Source organism: Camelina sativa, chromosome 9 (genome assembly GCF_030686135.1).
Source record: "Camelina sativa cultivar CO46 ecotype springtype chromosome 9, ASM3068613v1".
Lineage (NCBI taxonomy): Eukaryota > Viridiplantae > Streptophyta > Magnoliopsida > Brassicales > Brassicaceae > Camelina > Camelina sativa.
Window position 1 is genome coordinate 38,567,707 of NC_141888.1, and position 15,211 is coordinate 38,582,917.

The following is a 15,211-nucleotide window of genomic DNA, read 5'->3' on the forward strand; positions in this document are numbered from 1 at the left end:
TGATTTCTCTCTATATAATATCTCCAAAATATGATTTTTTTCTCCTCAAATCTTCTAAAAGAGATACATGTATATACAGTCAACAACTTCAGCTGTTAAAACATGTATCATAGTGGTTGTTATACAATTAGTATAGACAGATTTGTGATCTCCTTTTATTTTAAGCTCATCCAAGTTACCCTAACATTTTCCTCCTTTTTAACTATATATGTTCACTCAACAGTTTTTAAACTAAACGCTAATGAATACGTCTACGGTTTGGTCATGATGTACCAAAAAAATACATATACAACATGAAGATCAAAGTGAACGAAAAGGATGAGAAAACCTCACAACCTCTGAAACCGTGTACGTCATGATGAATTCCAAGAAGCAAAGTAAACGTAAACATACTGTGGAGAATAAAATGCGTTTTGTAAAAGTCACTTCTTGCAAGGAGCGTCATGAACCAGAATAAATACTGTACACATAGTCAAAACTAAGTGGAAATTTTTTTTTGCTTTGAAAACCAGAGGCAATCAATAGGTTTACGGTTTGATCATAAGAATACCAAAAAGATATATACGTACACCATGAAGAGAAGACGCAAAGTAAACGATGAGAAAACCTCACAAGTGACAACCTCTGAAACCGTGTACCGTGTACGTCATGATGAAAATTAAGAAGCAAAGAAGTGAAGAACCATGAACAATAAAAATGCGTTTGTAAATGTTAATTTTTGCAAAGCTTTATGAAATAAAAATTCAACCTTCAATTTTCTATTTACCAAAAAAAACATATATATATATATATATATATATATATATATATGGTTACATATAAATATTATATGTTAAAGAAAAAAAGCTTAAAAGGAAAATAGGAAAATCTCAAAGTTTAAAATTGTAAAGTATCTAGTTTATATGATGGAAATTCTAACTATAAAAAGGAAAACTTCTACAATGATTAAGACACCAAAAAATATATATATATATAGAGCAAGAGAGAAGAACGAACTTGATTTTTTGAGGTCTCGCGACTCGCGTTAAAGGTTTAGCTTATGCCCTAATTAAGGTTTGTATGAGAATCTAGGTATAGCTTTTATATTTTCTTCGTTAAGAAATCACAAAATTGAAGAAAATGAACATCATGAAGGGAGGACGTGAAGAGAAGATTAGCCAGAGGTCCTTACGAGCTAAACTACAACGTCGCCGCGTAAAAAAGTTGTCAGAAGATGCAATCCCTATCCCTTTGGATGTATTAACAGTCGATATACTCTCGAAACTTCCGGTGAAGTCATTAGCTAGGTTCCAATGTGTTTCGAAGCTATGGTCATCTGTTATTACGGACTTGATCAAGACTCGGAATTTGACGCAGCCGCGACTACTCCTTGTCTTCCAGCCTGACTTGTTGTCCCAATGTTTATATTTCTCCTCGTATACTTATCCTGATCCAAACACTAACCAAACATTCATATCCGCTGACAAAGAGCGTGAGATATCTTGTGGGTTTAATTGCCGTTTATATCAATATGTCAATGGGTTAATCTGTTGTTTGTCAAATTCAAAGCAGTTTGCTATATACAACCCTACCACGAAACAATCTCTTTTATTACCCAAAGTCGTATACGATGGAATGACCTTTGTTGATGGATTGTTTGGGTATGATCCAGTTGAGAATCAATACAAAGTGTTTTCCTTGGTGAGAGTGTATAATGTAGAGCCGGAATATACTTGTCAAGTTTTCACATTGGGAGGTCCAAAGGAGCAGCAATGGAGAAACATTAACATCAAAGACAATTTCACTCCTAGGTGTACTAGTGAACGTAGTGTATGCATCAATGGGATTATCTATTACAGATCAGTAAGAAATGTATTAGGGACGTTTGACGTTAGATTCGAGAGATTTGATTGTATCCAGATGCCGGAAACTTTGCTGAATCAGTCTTGGAGTTCGATCACACCAGTAAACTACCAAGGGAAACTAGGATGCATACATATAAGTTATGAAAAGAACGTTAGTGCAGAGATGTGGATTATGGAAGATCATATGGGGAAACAAGAATGGTCAAAGATTACATTGTCCATAACTCCTTCTCGACTAAGTTATGTCGCTGGTGTCACTCGTAATGGTGAGATTGTGATAATGTCCAAAACCAAGTGGATTCATCCTTATTCTGATGAAACGTTATGGGCAGACTATTATGATCTTAAGAAAAACAAGACTATAACAGTTGAAATCAAAACGAACTTGGTAATAAGAGAGCAATACGGCGGACACGGAGTTCGTATCTTTTGTGAGCCAGATCACATGGAGAATACTATGGCCTTGACGTCGTCGGGAGCACCTTTTCGGAAGAAGAAACTAGCAACTACACTGAAACTATTATTTTGTGCAGCTTCGGGTTGTTAGCTACAACGTTCCGAACAAGGCTTATATATGTCTTTCTTAAATTCGTTATACTCTCACTAGTTTCTTCTAGTTGTCATTCTAGAGTAAAAGTTTTGATTTTCAATGCATATGTTTGGTAAAAATATCAATTTTATCTTAACTATTTTAATGCTTTGACCAATGTATTAAAGAAGGGATCAAATAGAAAATTGAATTGTTTTCGTGTGAAAAAACCTTAAATGACAAATAATTTTTAACGGAGGGAATATTAGTTTAGATATATATTTTGTTTCATAAACGTTCCATAAATGTTTTTCGATGACTATTTTACATAATGGTAGAATAAGATGATTAATTAAGCAAAGGAAGATTTTAAAAACCATAAACTAATCATAAGGATTAGATCATGTTGATGTTTGATGAACGAGACAGTAAACTAGTTTATTCCGCATCATTATTTTTTTCATGTATATGAGATATATATACTAAAGTGATTTCTCATTGTTTTTTTTTTGTTGTTCAATGATTTTCTTTTAGTTGAGATTTCAATGTCTAAAATCTAGTGTGCGGCCATGAGAATGAACTTCTTTGTAAATTATTTTTTTCCATTTATGGCTTGTAATATCTTTAAACATTTAAAAAAAAGTCGCAAACCTACTAGGTTTTGATTCGAAATGTGACTACATGTGTTAACTTTTATATAACAGCGGTTTCATATGTATCGAAGCTGATAGATACCGAAACCACCCTCTGATTTAGGTAAACAAACATCCTCTCAAGCTATCTTAGCATTATGTCTTTGATGGGTGATCATGATGACTATGGCCATGTTCGTTCGGTAATTGCAATAGCAACAGCGATTACACCTACAATTTAAAATCGCGAGATGTTGTTTATTTAGCAATCGCGCGACCAATTGCAATTTAAAAAGTCACGTCAATAATTTTTTTTTTGTGAGAAAAAAATTTAGTCGCAGTCGTAGGGATTGATCGCAGAACGTTTCGTCGCAGGGTCCTGCGATTGTCAAACGAACAACTTAATTTCAATCGCAGCAGTCGCATGAGGTATGCGACTGTGCGACTGCCAAAGGAAGATCACCTATGTTAAAACACATCTTGGGAACGCGGAAGACATAACACTAGAAATTTATGTCGTTGCTATAACGAGTTGATAAGTTATGGTGGACACCAAAAGATAGTTGTTTACATGGGTCTTATGGCATTATGGCAAGATTTGTCCCCTATATTACCAAGCCTCAAATCGTTCATTTTCAAAATAGGACCAGCTTTGTTTTGTTAAGAAGCCTGGATTCTTCATTTTGTTACGAGATCCCAGGTTTAATACTCAAAATTATACAATTGGCTTTGAATGTTTTAACTCTTTTTCACTTTACATCTTTTGGAATATTAATTTCCTGATAGGAAAAATTGGTAGATATATTCTATATCATAACTGTTAACTCATAGGCATATGATTGCAATTTGTGACTCAATTATTTACCTTTAAGTTGGTGCATTATAGTTAAACTAGGGTAACTAGCTCAATGACTTACATATACAGTATATACAAATAAATAAAAATGCTCAAGGCACTCCCGCATCAATGATGCTAGCTCTCCACTTCTCAAATGACATGGTTCATTGACAAAGGCCGTTCGGACTTCAAAACATGACCTTCTCTTTACACTCTTTACACTACACCGTACCGGTTCACACAAGTTCAAAACTCACCACGCCGATGGTTTGAAGTTCAAGCATCCCAACCACAATAGCTATTTCTAATTTTCCAATGTTGGGGGCTGCTAAAAGCACATAAGATACTACGTCTTTACTAATTACAGTTCTCTCGCTTTTTTTGTTTCTTCTAAATCTTCATCTTATGTACTTATATCTTGTAATCCCACCTGTGGATGTAGAATGATTTGTTGTTTGTAATGCAGTTTCTATAGTACAGTGGACCATATAACATTTTCTCCAATATTAGACAAAAAGGTACCAAAATCATTTTAGACTAATACAAATTCACCATATAAAATATAAACATACATGGACTTAAATACCGGGATGTAACTTCCACAGAATTCTATAATTATCCGATGGCTGGAAAAATAAATATGAGGTTCGAGTTTAATCTAATCATCTCGATCGCTTTCAAATAGACACCCATTACCACAATAATTAAGTCAAGAACCATCCAAATTGAATCCCACATCGCTCTCATTATACATTATCTCATAAAAATCTCATTTTTCCATATCCCTTTATTTTTATCTAATCACTATTTTTTTATTGATTTACTAGATAAGGCCTGCGATATTAGGCGGGTAAAAATTTAAAAACATTATTAAAAATAATTAAGTAGTAATATACATGTTTTTAGGTTTTATCTTGTAACACTCAAAAAATGTTGTTATCTCATAATTACTAAATTTACCTCATGTCATAATCAGTTTTAAATGAGTGAAATTTATAAAATAAAAATATATATACAGATATAGAGACATTCTCATCAAATAACTGAAGATTCATTTCTATAAATTATAATATATTTCGAAATATATTATGTTTTAACATATGCATTACAAAAATACATGTGTTGAAATTATAAAATTAAACATAAAAAATATTACTAATATTCTTAAATGGATTTTATAAAAATGATACATATTAATATTTAAATTTTTTCTATTTATTTTAGGTTTCGCATATTACTACATGTATTAAAATATTTAAAATAAAACATGTATTGAACTTAATCCATAGAAAGAAACATATTGTATGCTACATTTTTATAAAGATCGTGGTTTTCTAATGTCACTCATGATACCCCGTTTTCTTTTGCTAGCAAGGTTTTATGATGTCTCATGGGTTGTAACTGTTTTTTGGTATTCATAATTTTCTACCGTTCTCAAGATTTTGATTTGATATAAGATACCACTTAATAAACATCTTTATATAATAAGACATATGCTCAAATTCCTTATGTTTATAGGTAAATTATTATTCTTTGTTTTTGGTAAATATTTTACAAATCTTTTGTTTCTAGCACAACTTCTAAAATCGTTAATTTAAACTAATATAAAAAAACGTGGCTAATTCACATAGAATAGTTAAAATCAAATAATTAACATAATATTAATATTAGTCTAAATATTACAACAAATAAAAACGTGGTTAATTCAAGTAAAATATTAAAAATCAAATAATTAACATATTCATGTGTATATAATAAGATTACAAGAGTCTACGGAACTAGACAAACAAAAGAGAATCCAACTTTTTTTCGGTACCAAGTCATCACATCTATCATTTTCTTTTGATCTTTCTACAAAAGAAAAAAAAAATGGCGTCTTGCATATCCCGACCACCGTGGGTTGGCTCACTCATCTGCGGCGAAGTTTTGGAAAACTCTGGTTTGCGATGTAAGCCGCCCGGTTCGTGGGGATGGCCGAAGCAAATGAGACACAGTCACGTGTCTTCTTCGACGAAGCAGCAACGAGGAAACTGGACAACCGTTAACGGTGGGGAAACAAAGAGCCAAACCAATTTTGGAGATTCCGGTAGGGTTGTCACCGCGGAGGAAGCTGAGCTAGTGGCGGTCCTCAGGGAGGCTCATCCGTACGTGAATCTACATAGAGACAGCATATTTGTCGTTATGTTATCGGCTGAAATACTTGACTCCGGTTCGACCCTTGACGGCATTCTCAAGGTTCATTACCATTTACTCTTTTTTTTTTTTTTTTTTTCACACTACTACAAGATTCCAAAACCACAAAACGCCCGTGATCAATGATATGAACTAAATGAAATAAAGAATTGTTAATTTCATAAAAAGTAATATTTTACTTATATACATAGATAAAATACCCTGTCCATTTTTCGACCTATAGATTTGGTGAAAAACGCGGCGAAACGCTGAGATTTTTGTTTTTTACATACAGTCTTACGTAATATCTAACTAAAAGGTAAAAAGTAATCCTACAAACAATTAAAAAGAATAATGAAAAGATACACTAGAAGAAATGATTTGTACATAGAAACTTTATAAAAACACAATTCAAAAACAAACAAATCTTCAAAAAATTATAAAATGGAAGAGATATGGTAAAACATGTCACATAAAAGGCAAAAATTATATGTTTGATCAATAATTCAAGTGATGTTATGAAAAAAAAAAAAAATTCAACAATTCAAGTGAAGAAAAAACAAAAACTTATAATGTGCATGCTACAGTTACTAGCTTACTACTATTGTCTTTGTTGAAAAATCTTTCTTTTTTTATATAACCAGACAAATCATATAAATTATAATAACACGTTTGCAATGCATTTCACAAACTTTACGTAACCAACCAATCAGGAAATAGTAATAATTCAAATCAGCATCTATTGCATTTCTTGTCTTGTTACGAAACTCTCACTATCCCCCTGACAGAGACTGATGCAACTACCGGTTCAGAAGTATAAAAACAAACCGGTTTAAACCATTTTCAATCGGTTCAATAACCGAGATTAATGCACCTGTCAACGTTTTGATGATTCCTTCCAAAACCTTTTCTTCTTCTTCTTCGTCTTCTTCCTCCACCGATCAATCCACCATTGTTTGCTCTCATTCTGTAAAAATTTTCACCGGAATATGACGGAGCGAGGAGCTATGGTGGTATCATCTTCTACCTCTTACCTTCCTTTCCGATGCCCTCAACAAACAAGAAAGGATTTTGCTTTCTTCTTCGCCCCGAGTAAGAAGAAGCTAAACACTAATCGTCAATTGGTAAAGCTTCCGTTTTCTCCGGCAGTAACGGCGGCGAAATGCAATATGGTTGATTACGCGGAAACTGGTGAGAATTTCGTCGGTGATAAGCAGTTCGTGCGGTGGTTTCGTGAAGCTTGGCCTTATCTATGGGCTCATCGTGGCTGTACCTTTGTTGTTACTATCTCTGGAGATGTCTTAGACGGCCCTTATTGTGATCTCGTTTTAAAGGCACCTACTTTGTTTCCTTTTATCTCTCTTTTCTAAGTGTTTTTGGTTTTATGCACGCAAGGTGTTTGATTGTTTGTCTTGCTTTTAAAGTTCGTCTTATTAAGCTAGTTTATGATTAATTTACTTCAGATTTTCACTTTTTTTTTTGTGTGTGCAGAGGAGTTTAAAGTGAAATCATTTTGACTGACATATGTGCAGGACATAGCATTTCTTCATCACTTGGGGATAAGGTTTGTTCTAGTTCCTGGAACTCAAGTGCAAATTGACCAGCTTCTAGCTGAGAGAGGTTAGATGATTAGTCTTGCTACTTATCTTCTTATTGGCTTGTCCCCTGTGTTTGCCTGTTCTGAATCCTCTCAGTCACTTATAGTTATCTTTTCTAGGTTTGTTTAGATGTATAAGATGTTAGTGATTTTAGAAAAATTGAATCTTTGAGCTTGTTCAGATGGAGCCTAAGGTGTATGAGTTGCAGGACGCGAGCCAACATATGTGGGTCGTTACAGAGTTACAGACTCAGCATCTCTGCAGGCTGCCAAGGAAGCTGCGGGAGCCATATCTGTAATGATTGAGGCCAAACTATCTCCTGGACCTTCCATTTACAATATACGCCGACATGGTGATAATAGTCGTTTGCATGAAACGGGTGTAAGGGTTGACACTGGTAACTTCTTTGCAGCAAAGGTGAGTTTTCAACTTTTTTAAGATGTTAGTTTGAAACTTTGAATGTTGATTCTTTTCATTTTGGATCTGATTAATTTGGCATGGCAGAGAAGAGGTGTTGTTGATGGTGTTGATTTTGGAGCTACTGGTTTAGTGAAGAAGATAGATGTCGATCGGATTCGTGAGAGGCTTGATGGTGGTTCTGTAGTTTTACTGAGGAACTTGGGCCATTCCAGTTCCGGAGAAGTCTTAAATTGCAAGTATGCTCTCTTTATTAGTAAAATTTATACATCTTAAAACCTTGAAGGTATTAGTTATCTCACTCTGTTATTTTGGACATTACTTCTACACTGCAGTACCTATGAGGTTGCTACAGCTTGTGCTTTAGCTATAGGAGCAGATAAGCTTATTTGTATAATGGACGGTCCAGTTCGGGATGAGAATGGACATCTTGTTCGCTTCTTGACTCTTCAGGAAGCAGATACGTTAGTCAGAAAACGGGCACAACAAAGCGAGATAGCTGCCAAATACGTGAAGGCTGTTGGGGATGGAGGGATAAGTAGTTTTCCTGAACCTCTTGGTTACAATGGGATGGTCACAACTCCCAACAATTATAATGGGAGACCATTTTGGGAAAAACACACTCCAACCTTTCAGAATGGTGTTGGATTTGACAACGGAAACGGGTTGTGGTCTGGGGAGCGAGGTTTTGCTATTGGCGGTGAGGAGAGACTTAGCCGCTTAAACGGATATCTCTCTGAACTGGCTGCAGCAGCGTTCGTCTGCAGAGTGAGTCCTTGAGCTAACCCTTGTGCTCATTTTGTTTACTTCAAAGTTTCCTGAGCTAACCCTTGTGCTTATTTTGTTTACTTCAAAGTTTCCTGATGTATTGATGTGTTGAAGGGTGGTGTCAAAAGAGTTCACTTATTGGATGGTACTATAAGCGGAGTGCTATTGTTGGAGCTTTTCAAAAGAGATGGAATGGGGACTATGGTGGCAAGGTATACACAACCGTTTTCAATAGCAAACGATTCAAAGTTTTAAATCTTTCTCACAAAAGCTTATTGGCCCTTAATGTCACAGTGATGTATACGAAGGAACCCGAGAAGCGAAAGTGGAAGATCTTACTGGAATTAGAAAAATAATCAAACCTCTGGAAGAATCAGGGGCTTTAGTTCGCAGAACTGATGAAGAGGTTTGCCTTTTAGCCCATAGCCTTAGCCTTAGGTTCTAAGTCTATTGTTTTGGTGTTAGGATTCAAGGAATAATTTTTTTTTTTTTTTTGTCTGTTCAGCTACTGCGAGCTTTGGATTCATTTGTGGTTGTGGAAAGGGAAGGACAGATTATCGCTTGTGCGGCTTTGTTCCCTTTCTTTAAAGAAAAGTGTGGAGAAGTTGCAGCTATTGCGGTTTCATCAGATTGCCGTGGACAAGGACAGGGAGATAAATTGCTCGGTATGATCATAAAACTTTTGAGTGTTGTGTTTACAATCTACAGTTAAAAAGAAAAATCAGTTTCTTAGACTATCAAATTTTTGCAGATTACATTGAGAAAAAAGCGTCAGCTCTCGGACTTGAGATGCTTTTTCTGCTAACAACGAGAACAGCTGACTGGTTTGTGAGACGCGGGTTTCAGGAATGTTCAATCGAGAAGATACCAGAGGCAAGACGAGAAAGAATTAATCTTTCGAGGAAATCCAAGTATTACATGAAGAAGTTATTGCCAGACAGGAGTGGGATCTCTGTTGTTCGTACATTTCAGTTTGGCTCTTGAGAATGTCGAGAAGAATGTAATTAACACAGAAAAATTTCGCTGAATGTCTAAGATTCTGTCGAGTTTTGAATGAATCAACATTATTTCCAGAATCAGCGAACCGGGTCACATGTCATTCCAACGCAGTTTCTCCACAAGTCATCTCCTTCGTGACACCATCTTCTCCTCTGCTGTCTTAAATCGGGTAATGAAACAATGGGGAAATATACGTATGTGGTCATCAAATCTTATACTTTTTCCCCATTTTAACTAGCTTATAGGCATTTTTTATGGACTACCTTATCTTTTATTTTCTTTCTATTTTTAGTAGAAAAAATCTTTATATACAACAATAGGTGATTGTGTAACAATATGTAAAATATTCCATAGAAAAATAAGGAAACAAGAAGAAGTTAACAGTGAAAATGGCTAAAGGTGTACATGCCATTGGTTTCATCACTTATCTAGTGATTTTCTTGATTTTGACAGGTATTTATTTATACATTGATGTGTGTTTTATTTACCGACTAGTGTGTGTATTCATTCTTTTCAAATGTAATAATTTTATTTTTCATTACAAAAACAAAATCTTTTGCTTTCAGATATTTGTAATTTTGATTAAGTATCATCTAAACGTAAAAAATGTAATTAAAAGCTATAATATGCAAATTCTAATAAAGGAAGAGAAATGGTTAGAAATACACTTTTATAGATATTCTTTTTCAAATATACCCATTTTTTTTTGTCATTTTGATTTTTGCTCTCTTTTACACAAAAGTGTGTTAAATGAACTTCTAGTTTTTTTTTTTTTTGTAGGTTTGGATTCTATATTTTACATTTAGGGTATAGTTTTGAGGAGTTTAGAGTTTATAATTTATTTATTTTGTATATTGAAAATGGTATTATTGAAAATGGACAATAAAAGAGGATATTTTAGAAAGAAGGCATAGTAAAAAGGATATTTTTGCTAATGATCCTAAAGGAATTTGAATGTTTCTTATATACTTCAGTAGGAATATCAAGAATAAAGACTAAGAAGCCGCCATGTAAAGAGGGTCGAACCGCATATATTTCACCTGGTCCTTGTAGTAACAGTCTATGCACACAAGACTGCACCCTTGCTGGTGTGTATCGTATGGGCAAATGTAAAATTGAGCGGTCAAAACCAGTTTGCAAATGTTATGGATGCAAAAAAGTGTAGATTCGGCTTATCCTAGTTGTAATAATATTATTCATTGTTATAATTCATCATTCATCAAAAACGAATTTTTCTCAATATAATATTTTAGAATTTTATTACGAAATATCGACTTTAAGTGATTGTGGTTTAGGAGAAGATGTTTGGGTGTAGATGTAGGGCCTGTTGGTTTGCCTGTCGCCAGCGATAGAAACGAGCGACAGCGACAGAAAGTTGTTCGTTTACCTGTCGCTAGTTTAGCGACCAGTCGCAACGATCGTAATTTTCAGTCGCTAAAATTTTCAGCGACTGTCGCCAACGATCAGCGACTGTCGCCAACGATCAGCGACAGTCGTTTTATCAAACAATCTAATAAATCTTATCAAATACACATATGTCAGCTATAATAGTCTAATAGATGTAATCGAGGTGAGTATCCGACGTCGTTTTATCAAACAATCCTTAGGTTTATACTTCTTCTCCAACTTTTTCTACCAAATCAAGTAAAATTTATTAAGTTCTAAACTATTTCCTTCAAACGTTCACTATGTTCCATGAGCATTTTAGGTGTATTTGATAATGAAGTTGAGTATATAATTAAGAATTGAGTTTAGCCGCATGCGGTTTTGGAGAAGATGTTGACAAAACAATATTATTATATTTTATCTACACTTCACAAATATTTTACTAAAAACATTTACTATTAAAATTGTTTTTTAAGTTTCAATAGTAATTAGTTTTTAAATTAAAACTAAAAAAGGAAAAAGACTAATATAGTAATATCTAAACACTCATGAAAAGAAAACTTCCACCAATTCCTCAAGAATTGTTCAAATTTTGAATGATGTAACATTTTTTCCCCTCCAAATTCCTCAAAAAATCTTCAATTCCACACAATATATGTTACCATTTTAAACCTAACTAAGTTTTCACCCGCGGTACACCGCGGGACTAAATTATAAATTAATATATTTTAAATAATAATTTTTAATTTATTTAGTTTTTAAATTCCCAATTAATTAAATTTTATCTAATTAATTTACAATTTTGTTTAGAATGTTTTTTTTCTTCTTATGTTTTATACAGTTTATAACCTAATTACATTAAATTTGTTATTAGATAGAATATAAAATTTTAAAACACTTAGTTTTGTTTTCTATAATTAAACAGAGACATATGCCTATATGGTATTGTTAGTGTATATTTTTATGTGTATACAATTTTTTTTTTTTTGGAATATTAAGAATGTGTTGCAGTATGTGTAATATTTTGTAGTTCATATACTAAATAATTTATAAGTTAATTTTCTAAACTATAACTACAAATCTATAGTATATGAAATAAACTAATAGTTTTAGTGTTAGTTCTATAGTCCAAATCCGCCATGCTAGGCGAATCACGCAACATGTTCAAAGATTTTTAATCTGCAAAAACTCATCATACGAAACTGATGAAAATAAAATATAGTATGTGAAGCTAAAAGTTACTATTTATCAAATCAGTTTTTCAAATTTTTAAAGAAAAATACCTTTCACTCACCTCTTTATAAATAAGGAAATAAAATCTGTATATATTTACAATTATGTTTGTTATCTTTTAAAATATTTAGTTTCTATAAAAAATCAAATATAAGTAGAGTTAATTTATTTATTAAATTAATTATTTAATACTAATGATATGCATGTAAATAAGTGTCAACTTCAAGATTTATTTTATAAATATCTCCAAAAATATATATATATAGATGTGGTCATAAATCTTGACGCGGTCATCAAATCTAGCTAACCTCTAATTTTTCTTCGTTCTTAACAAATTTGTACATATGTAATATATATTCTTAATACTATTGAATATTTTCTTTCTACTTTTAGAAGAAACGATCTTTATATACAGCAATAGGTGACTGTGTACATATGTAATATATATTCCATCAAAAAGAACGAAACAAGAAGAAGTTGACAGTGAAAATGGCTAAAGGTGTACATGCCATTGGTTTCATCACTTATCTGGTGATTTTCTTGATATTGACAGGTACTGTATATGATTTTTGTTTTTGGTCAACGTACTGTATATTGATATGTGTTTTATATTTCGACTAGTGTGTATTCTTTTCAAGTAAATTTTATTTTATACATAATATACATAAAATAAAAATATTGTTTTCTAGATATTAATTTTTTGCTTAAGTATATGTTTTAAAATCTTAAACCTAAAGTTTATCTATCAAAACCCAAATAATTTTCAATATATATATATATATATAATTTTGAATATTTTAAGTATATAAAATTATGATAAAGGGGTTTGAATGTTTCTTTATATAATGCAGTAGGAATATCAAGAGTAAAGACTCAGCAGCCGCCATGTAATGAGGGTCGAGTCGCATACGTGTCACCTGATTTTTGTATTGATAGTATATGCACACAAGACTGCACCCTTGCTGGTGTTTATAGCAGCGGCAAATGTGAAATTGAGCGGTCAAAACCAGTTTGCAAATGTTATGGATGCAAATAGGTGTAGATTCCGCTGTTCCTAGTTGCAACTATATTATTCATTGTTATAATTCATTAATATAAAAATGTAACGTCCCAAAAATTCAAAATTAATAAAACGTCCCAAAAATTCAAAATTAATAAAAAAAAACTAGAACTGAGCAAAAAAGTTGGATCCAAAAACCTAACCTAGAACGATATATAAAAACTGGATTAGATAGGGTATAAGTATGACCATCTTATTGAGTCTTAATAGTCCTATTCGTGGGTATAGGGTAATATCCAGATGCAATCTGATACCCAAGCAAGTAACTAAATACCTAAACATTAAATATCCAAAAAACCAACGATATTTAGCCTTAATATAATCTAATTATCCAAAATTAAAATTATAAATCCGAATATATCATTTAGTTTTATACTTAAATAACTAAAATATCCAATTTCTTTTTTTTTTAATATTTGTCTTCCGAACCGATCGAATCCAACAAGAACCAAACTGAATGTTTTACAATTACCATATTGGATATCAAATTCATAAATCCAAAAACCCGAATCCGATCGGATCCTACCCAAACTCGGACCCATTACTCATAAGCCCTATGGAACCTTGCCTCTCTTTGTTAGTGAGTTTTCACTTGGGAATCAAGATGACACTAACACAAAAGAATAAGCTCTATATTATGGTCAAGGACGTATAATAGAAATAACACAATGTCCCATAATTTTTTTTTGTGTGCACCAATGTCACATAATATTATTTCACTGATTTAAGTCTTTATTAGAACATTAGCTCATAGAGAAGGATATTATATCCCAACATAACATAACATATGAAATACTGATTGTATATACTTAATTAAGGATTGGATTTAAGTGCTTGCGGTTTAGAAGGAATTGTTTGGGTGTAGATGTAATCGAGGTGAGCATCCGACGTCGTTTTCATCAAACAATCCTCAGTTTCACACTTCTTCTCCATCTCCTACAACCAAATAAAATAAATTTAATTACTTAATTCTAATTTATGTCCTTCAAGGGTTCATTATGTTCCATGAGCAATTTAGGTGTATTGATAAAGAAGTTGGGTATAATTAAAGACTGACGTTAGCTGCATGCGGTTTAGGAGGAGTTGGTTGGGTATAGATGTAATCGAGGTGAGCATCCAAAGTTGATTTCATCAAACACTTCTCCGTTTCACATTTCTTCTCCATCTCCTTCATATATACAATTAAAAGAAATTTTATAAATCAACCTTATGGTAAAAAGAATATAATGCATTAAAATATCCTCCTAGATATAAACATTCAACAAAAATATTTTGGGTTTTCCCAAGAGAATGAGTAGTTACAATAGATTTGTTCTGGAGAGTCGAGTCGGGACGAGCCACTGAAGCTATAACCATGAAGCTAAGTAAAAGTGCTCCAACGACGAGAATGTTAATCTTTGACATGGTTTCTTCTTCTTTAATCCTTTTCTTTCTCTCTCTCTTTTTTTTTTTTTTTTTTTTTGGCTTGGTTTGTGATATTATATATATATATATATATATATATATATATACATATGGTGTTTCAAAGAAAGAGTCATATTTTATAAGACTAAATTAGGTAAGATACTTACAATATTTTTCCTTTTTATTGCAAAAAACTATCCAACTCTTTAATTTTGATGGATATGTATTAATAACTTTTTCTATTGCAAAAATGGCATGTTTTATCTAAAAGGAGAAATATATTATTTATATATCAATGCATTTTTGGTATAACATTTAAATCTTCATAATG

The 15,211-nt window shown here is 32.6% G+C and overlaps 5 protein-coding genes across 7 annotated transcripts; 4 read left to right on the plus strand and 1 right to left on the minus strand.

Annotated features, from left to right (window-relative positions):
* Positions 1–1,119: 1,119 nt before the first annotated feature.
* On the plus strand, positions 1,120–2,391 carry LOC104715908 (putative F-box protein At1g32420). Its single transcript, XM_010433275.1, has one exon. It carries the CDS (start codon positions 1,120–1,122, stop codon positions 2,389–2,391), a length of 1,272 nt encoding a protein of 423 aa, XP_010431577.1.
* A 3,236-nt stretch (positions 2,392–5,627) lies between these two features.
* Positions 5,628–9,874, plus strand: LOC104713736 (putative amino-acid acetyltransferase NAGS1, chloroplastic). 3 transcript variants are annotated; one of them, XM_010430923.3, is made up of 9 exons: positions 5,628–6,078; positions 7,548–7,635; positions 7,822–8,030; positions 8,118–8,269; positions 8,366–8,798; positions 8,913–9,010; positions 9,093–9,204; positions 9,304–9,463; positions 9,550–9,874. In XM_010430923.3, exons 1-9 carry the CDS (start codon positions 5,713–5,715, stop codon positions 9,780–9,782), a joined length of 1,851 nt encoding a protein of 616 aa, XP_010429225.2. In that variant the 5' UTR covers positions 5,628–5,712; the 3' UTR covers positions 9,783–9,874. The 3 variants fall into 3 exon arrangements, with proteins under 3 accessions (XP_010429225.2, XP_010429226.2, XP_087323000.1); XM_010430924.3 differs by lacking the exon at positions 5,628–6,078 and adding an exon at positions 6,092–7,349; XM_087466874.1 differs by lacking the exon at positions 5,628–6,078 and having other exon boundaries at positions 7,795–8,030.
* A 278-nt stretch (positions 9,875–10,152) lies between these two features.
* LOC109126271 (putative defensin-like protein 191) lies at positions 10,153–11,065 on the plus strand. The gene is made up of 2 exons (XM_019229548.2): positions 10,153–10,250; positions 10,772–11,065. The coding sequence occupies exons 1-2, from the start codon at positions 10,187–10,189 to the stop codon at positions 10,960–10,962; spliced, it is 255 nt and encodes an 84-aa protein (XP_019085093.1). The 5' UTR covers positions 10,153–10,186; the 3' UTR covers positions 10,963–11,065.
* Positions 11,066–12,905: 1,840 nt separating this feature from the next.
* LOC109126625 (putative defensin-like protein 191) lies at positions 12,906–13,452 on the plus strand. Its single transcript, XM_019230336.1, has 2 exons — positions 12,906–12,969; positions 13,268–13,452. The coding sequence occupies exons 1-2, from the start codon at positions 12,906–12,908 to the stop codon at positions 13,450–13,452; spliced, it is 249 nt and encodes an 82-aa protein (XP_019085881.1).
* A 626-nt stretch (positions 13,453–14,078) lies between these two features.
* LOC104713737 (uncharacterized) lies at positions 14,079–15,030 on the minus strand. The gene is made up of 3 exons (XM_010430925.3): positions 14,779–15,030; positions 14,534–14,644; positions 14,079–14,412 (listed from the first exon to the last, which is right to left on the minus strand). Exons 1-3 carry the CDS (start codon positions 14,878–14,880, stop codon positions 14,290–14,292), a joined length of 336 nt encoding a protein of 111 aa, XP_010429227.1. The 5' UTR covers positions 14,881–15,030; the 3' UTR covers positions 14,079–14,289.
* Positions 15,031–15,211: the final 181 nt, after the last annotated feature.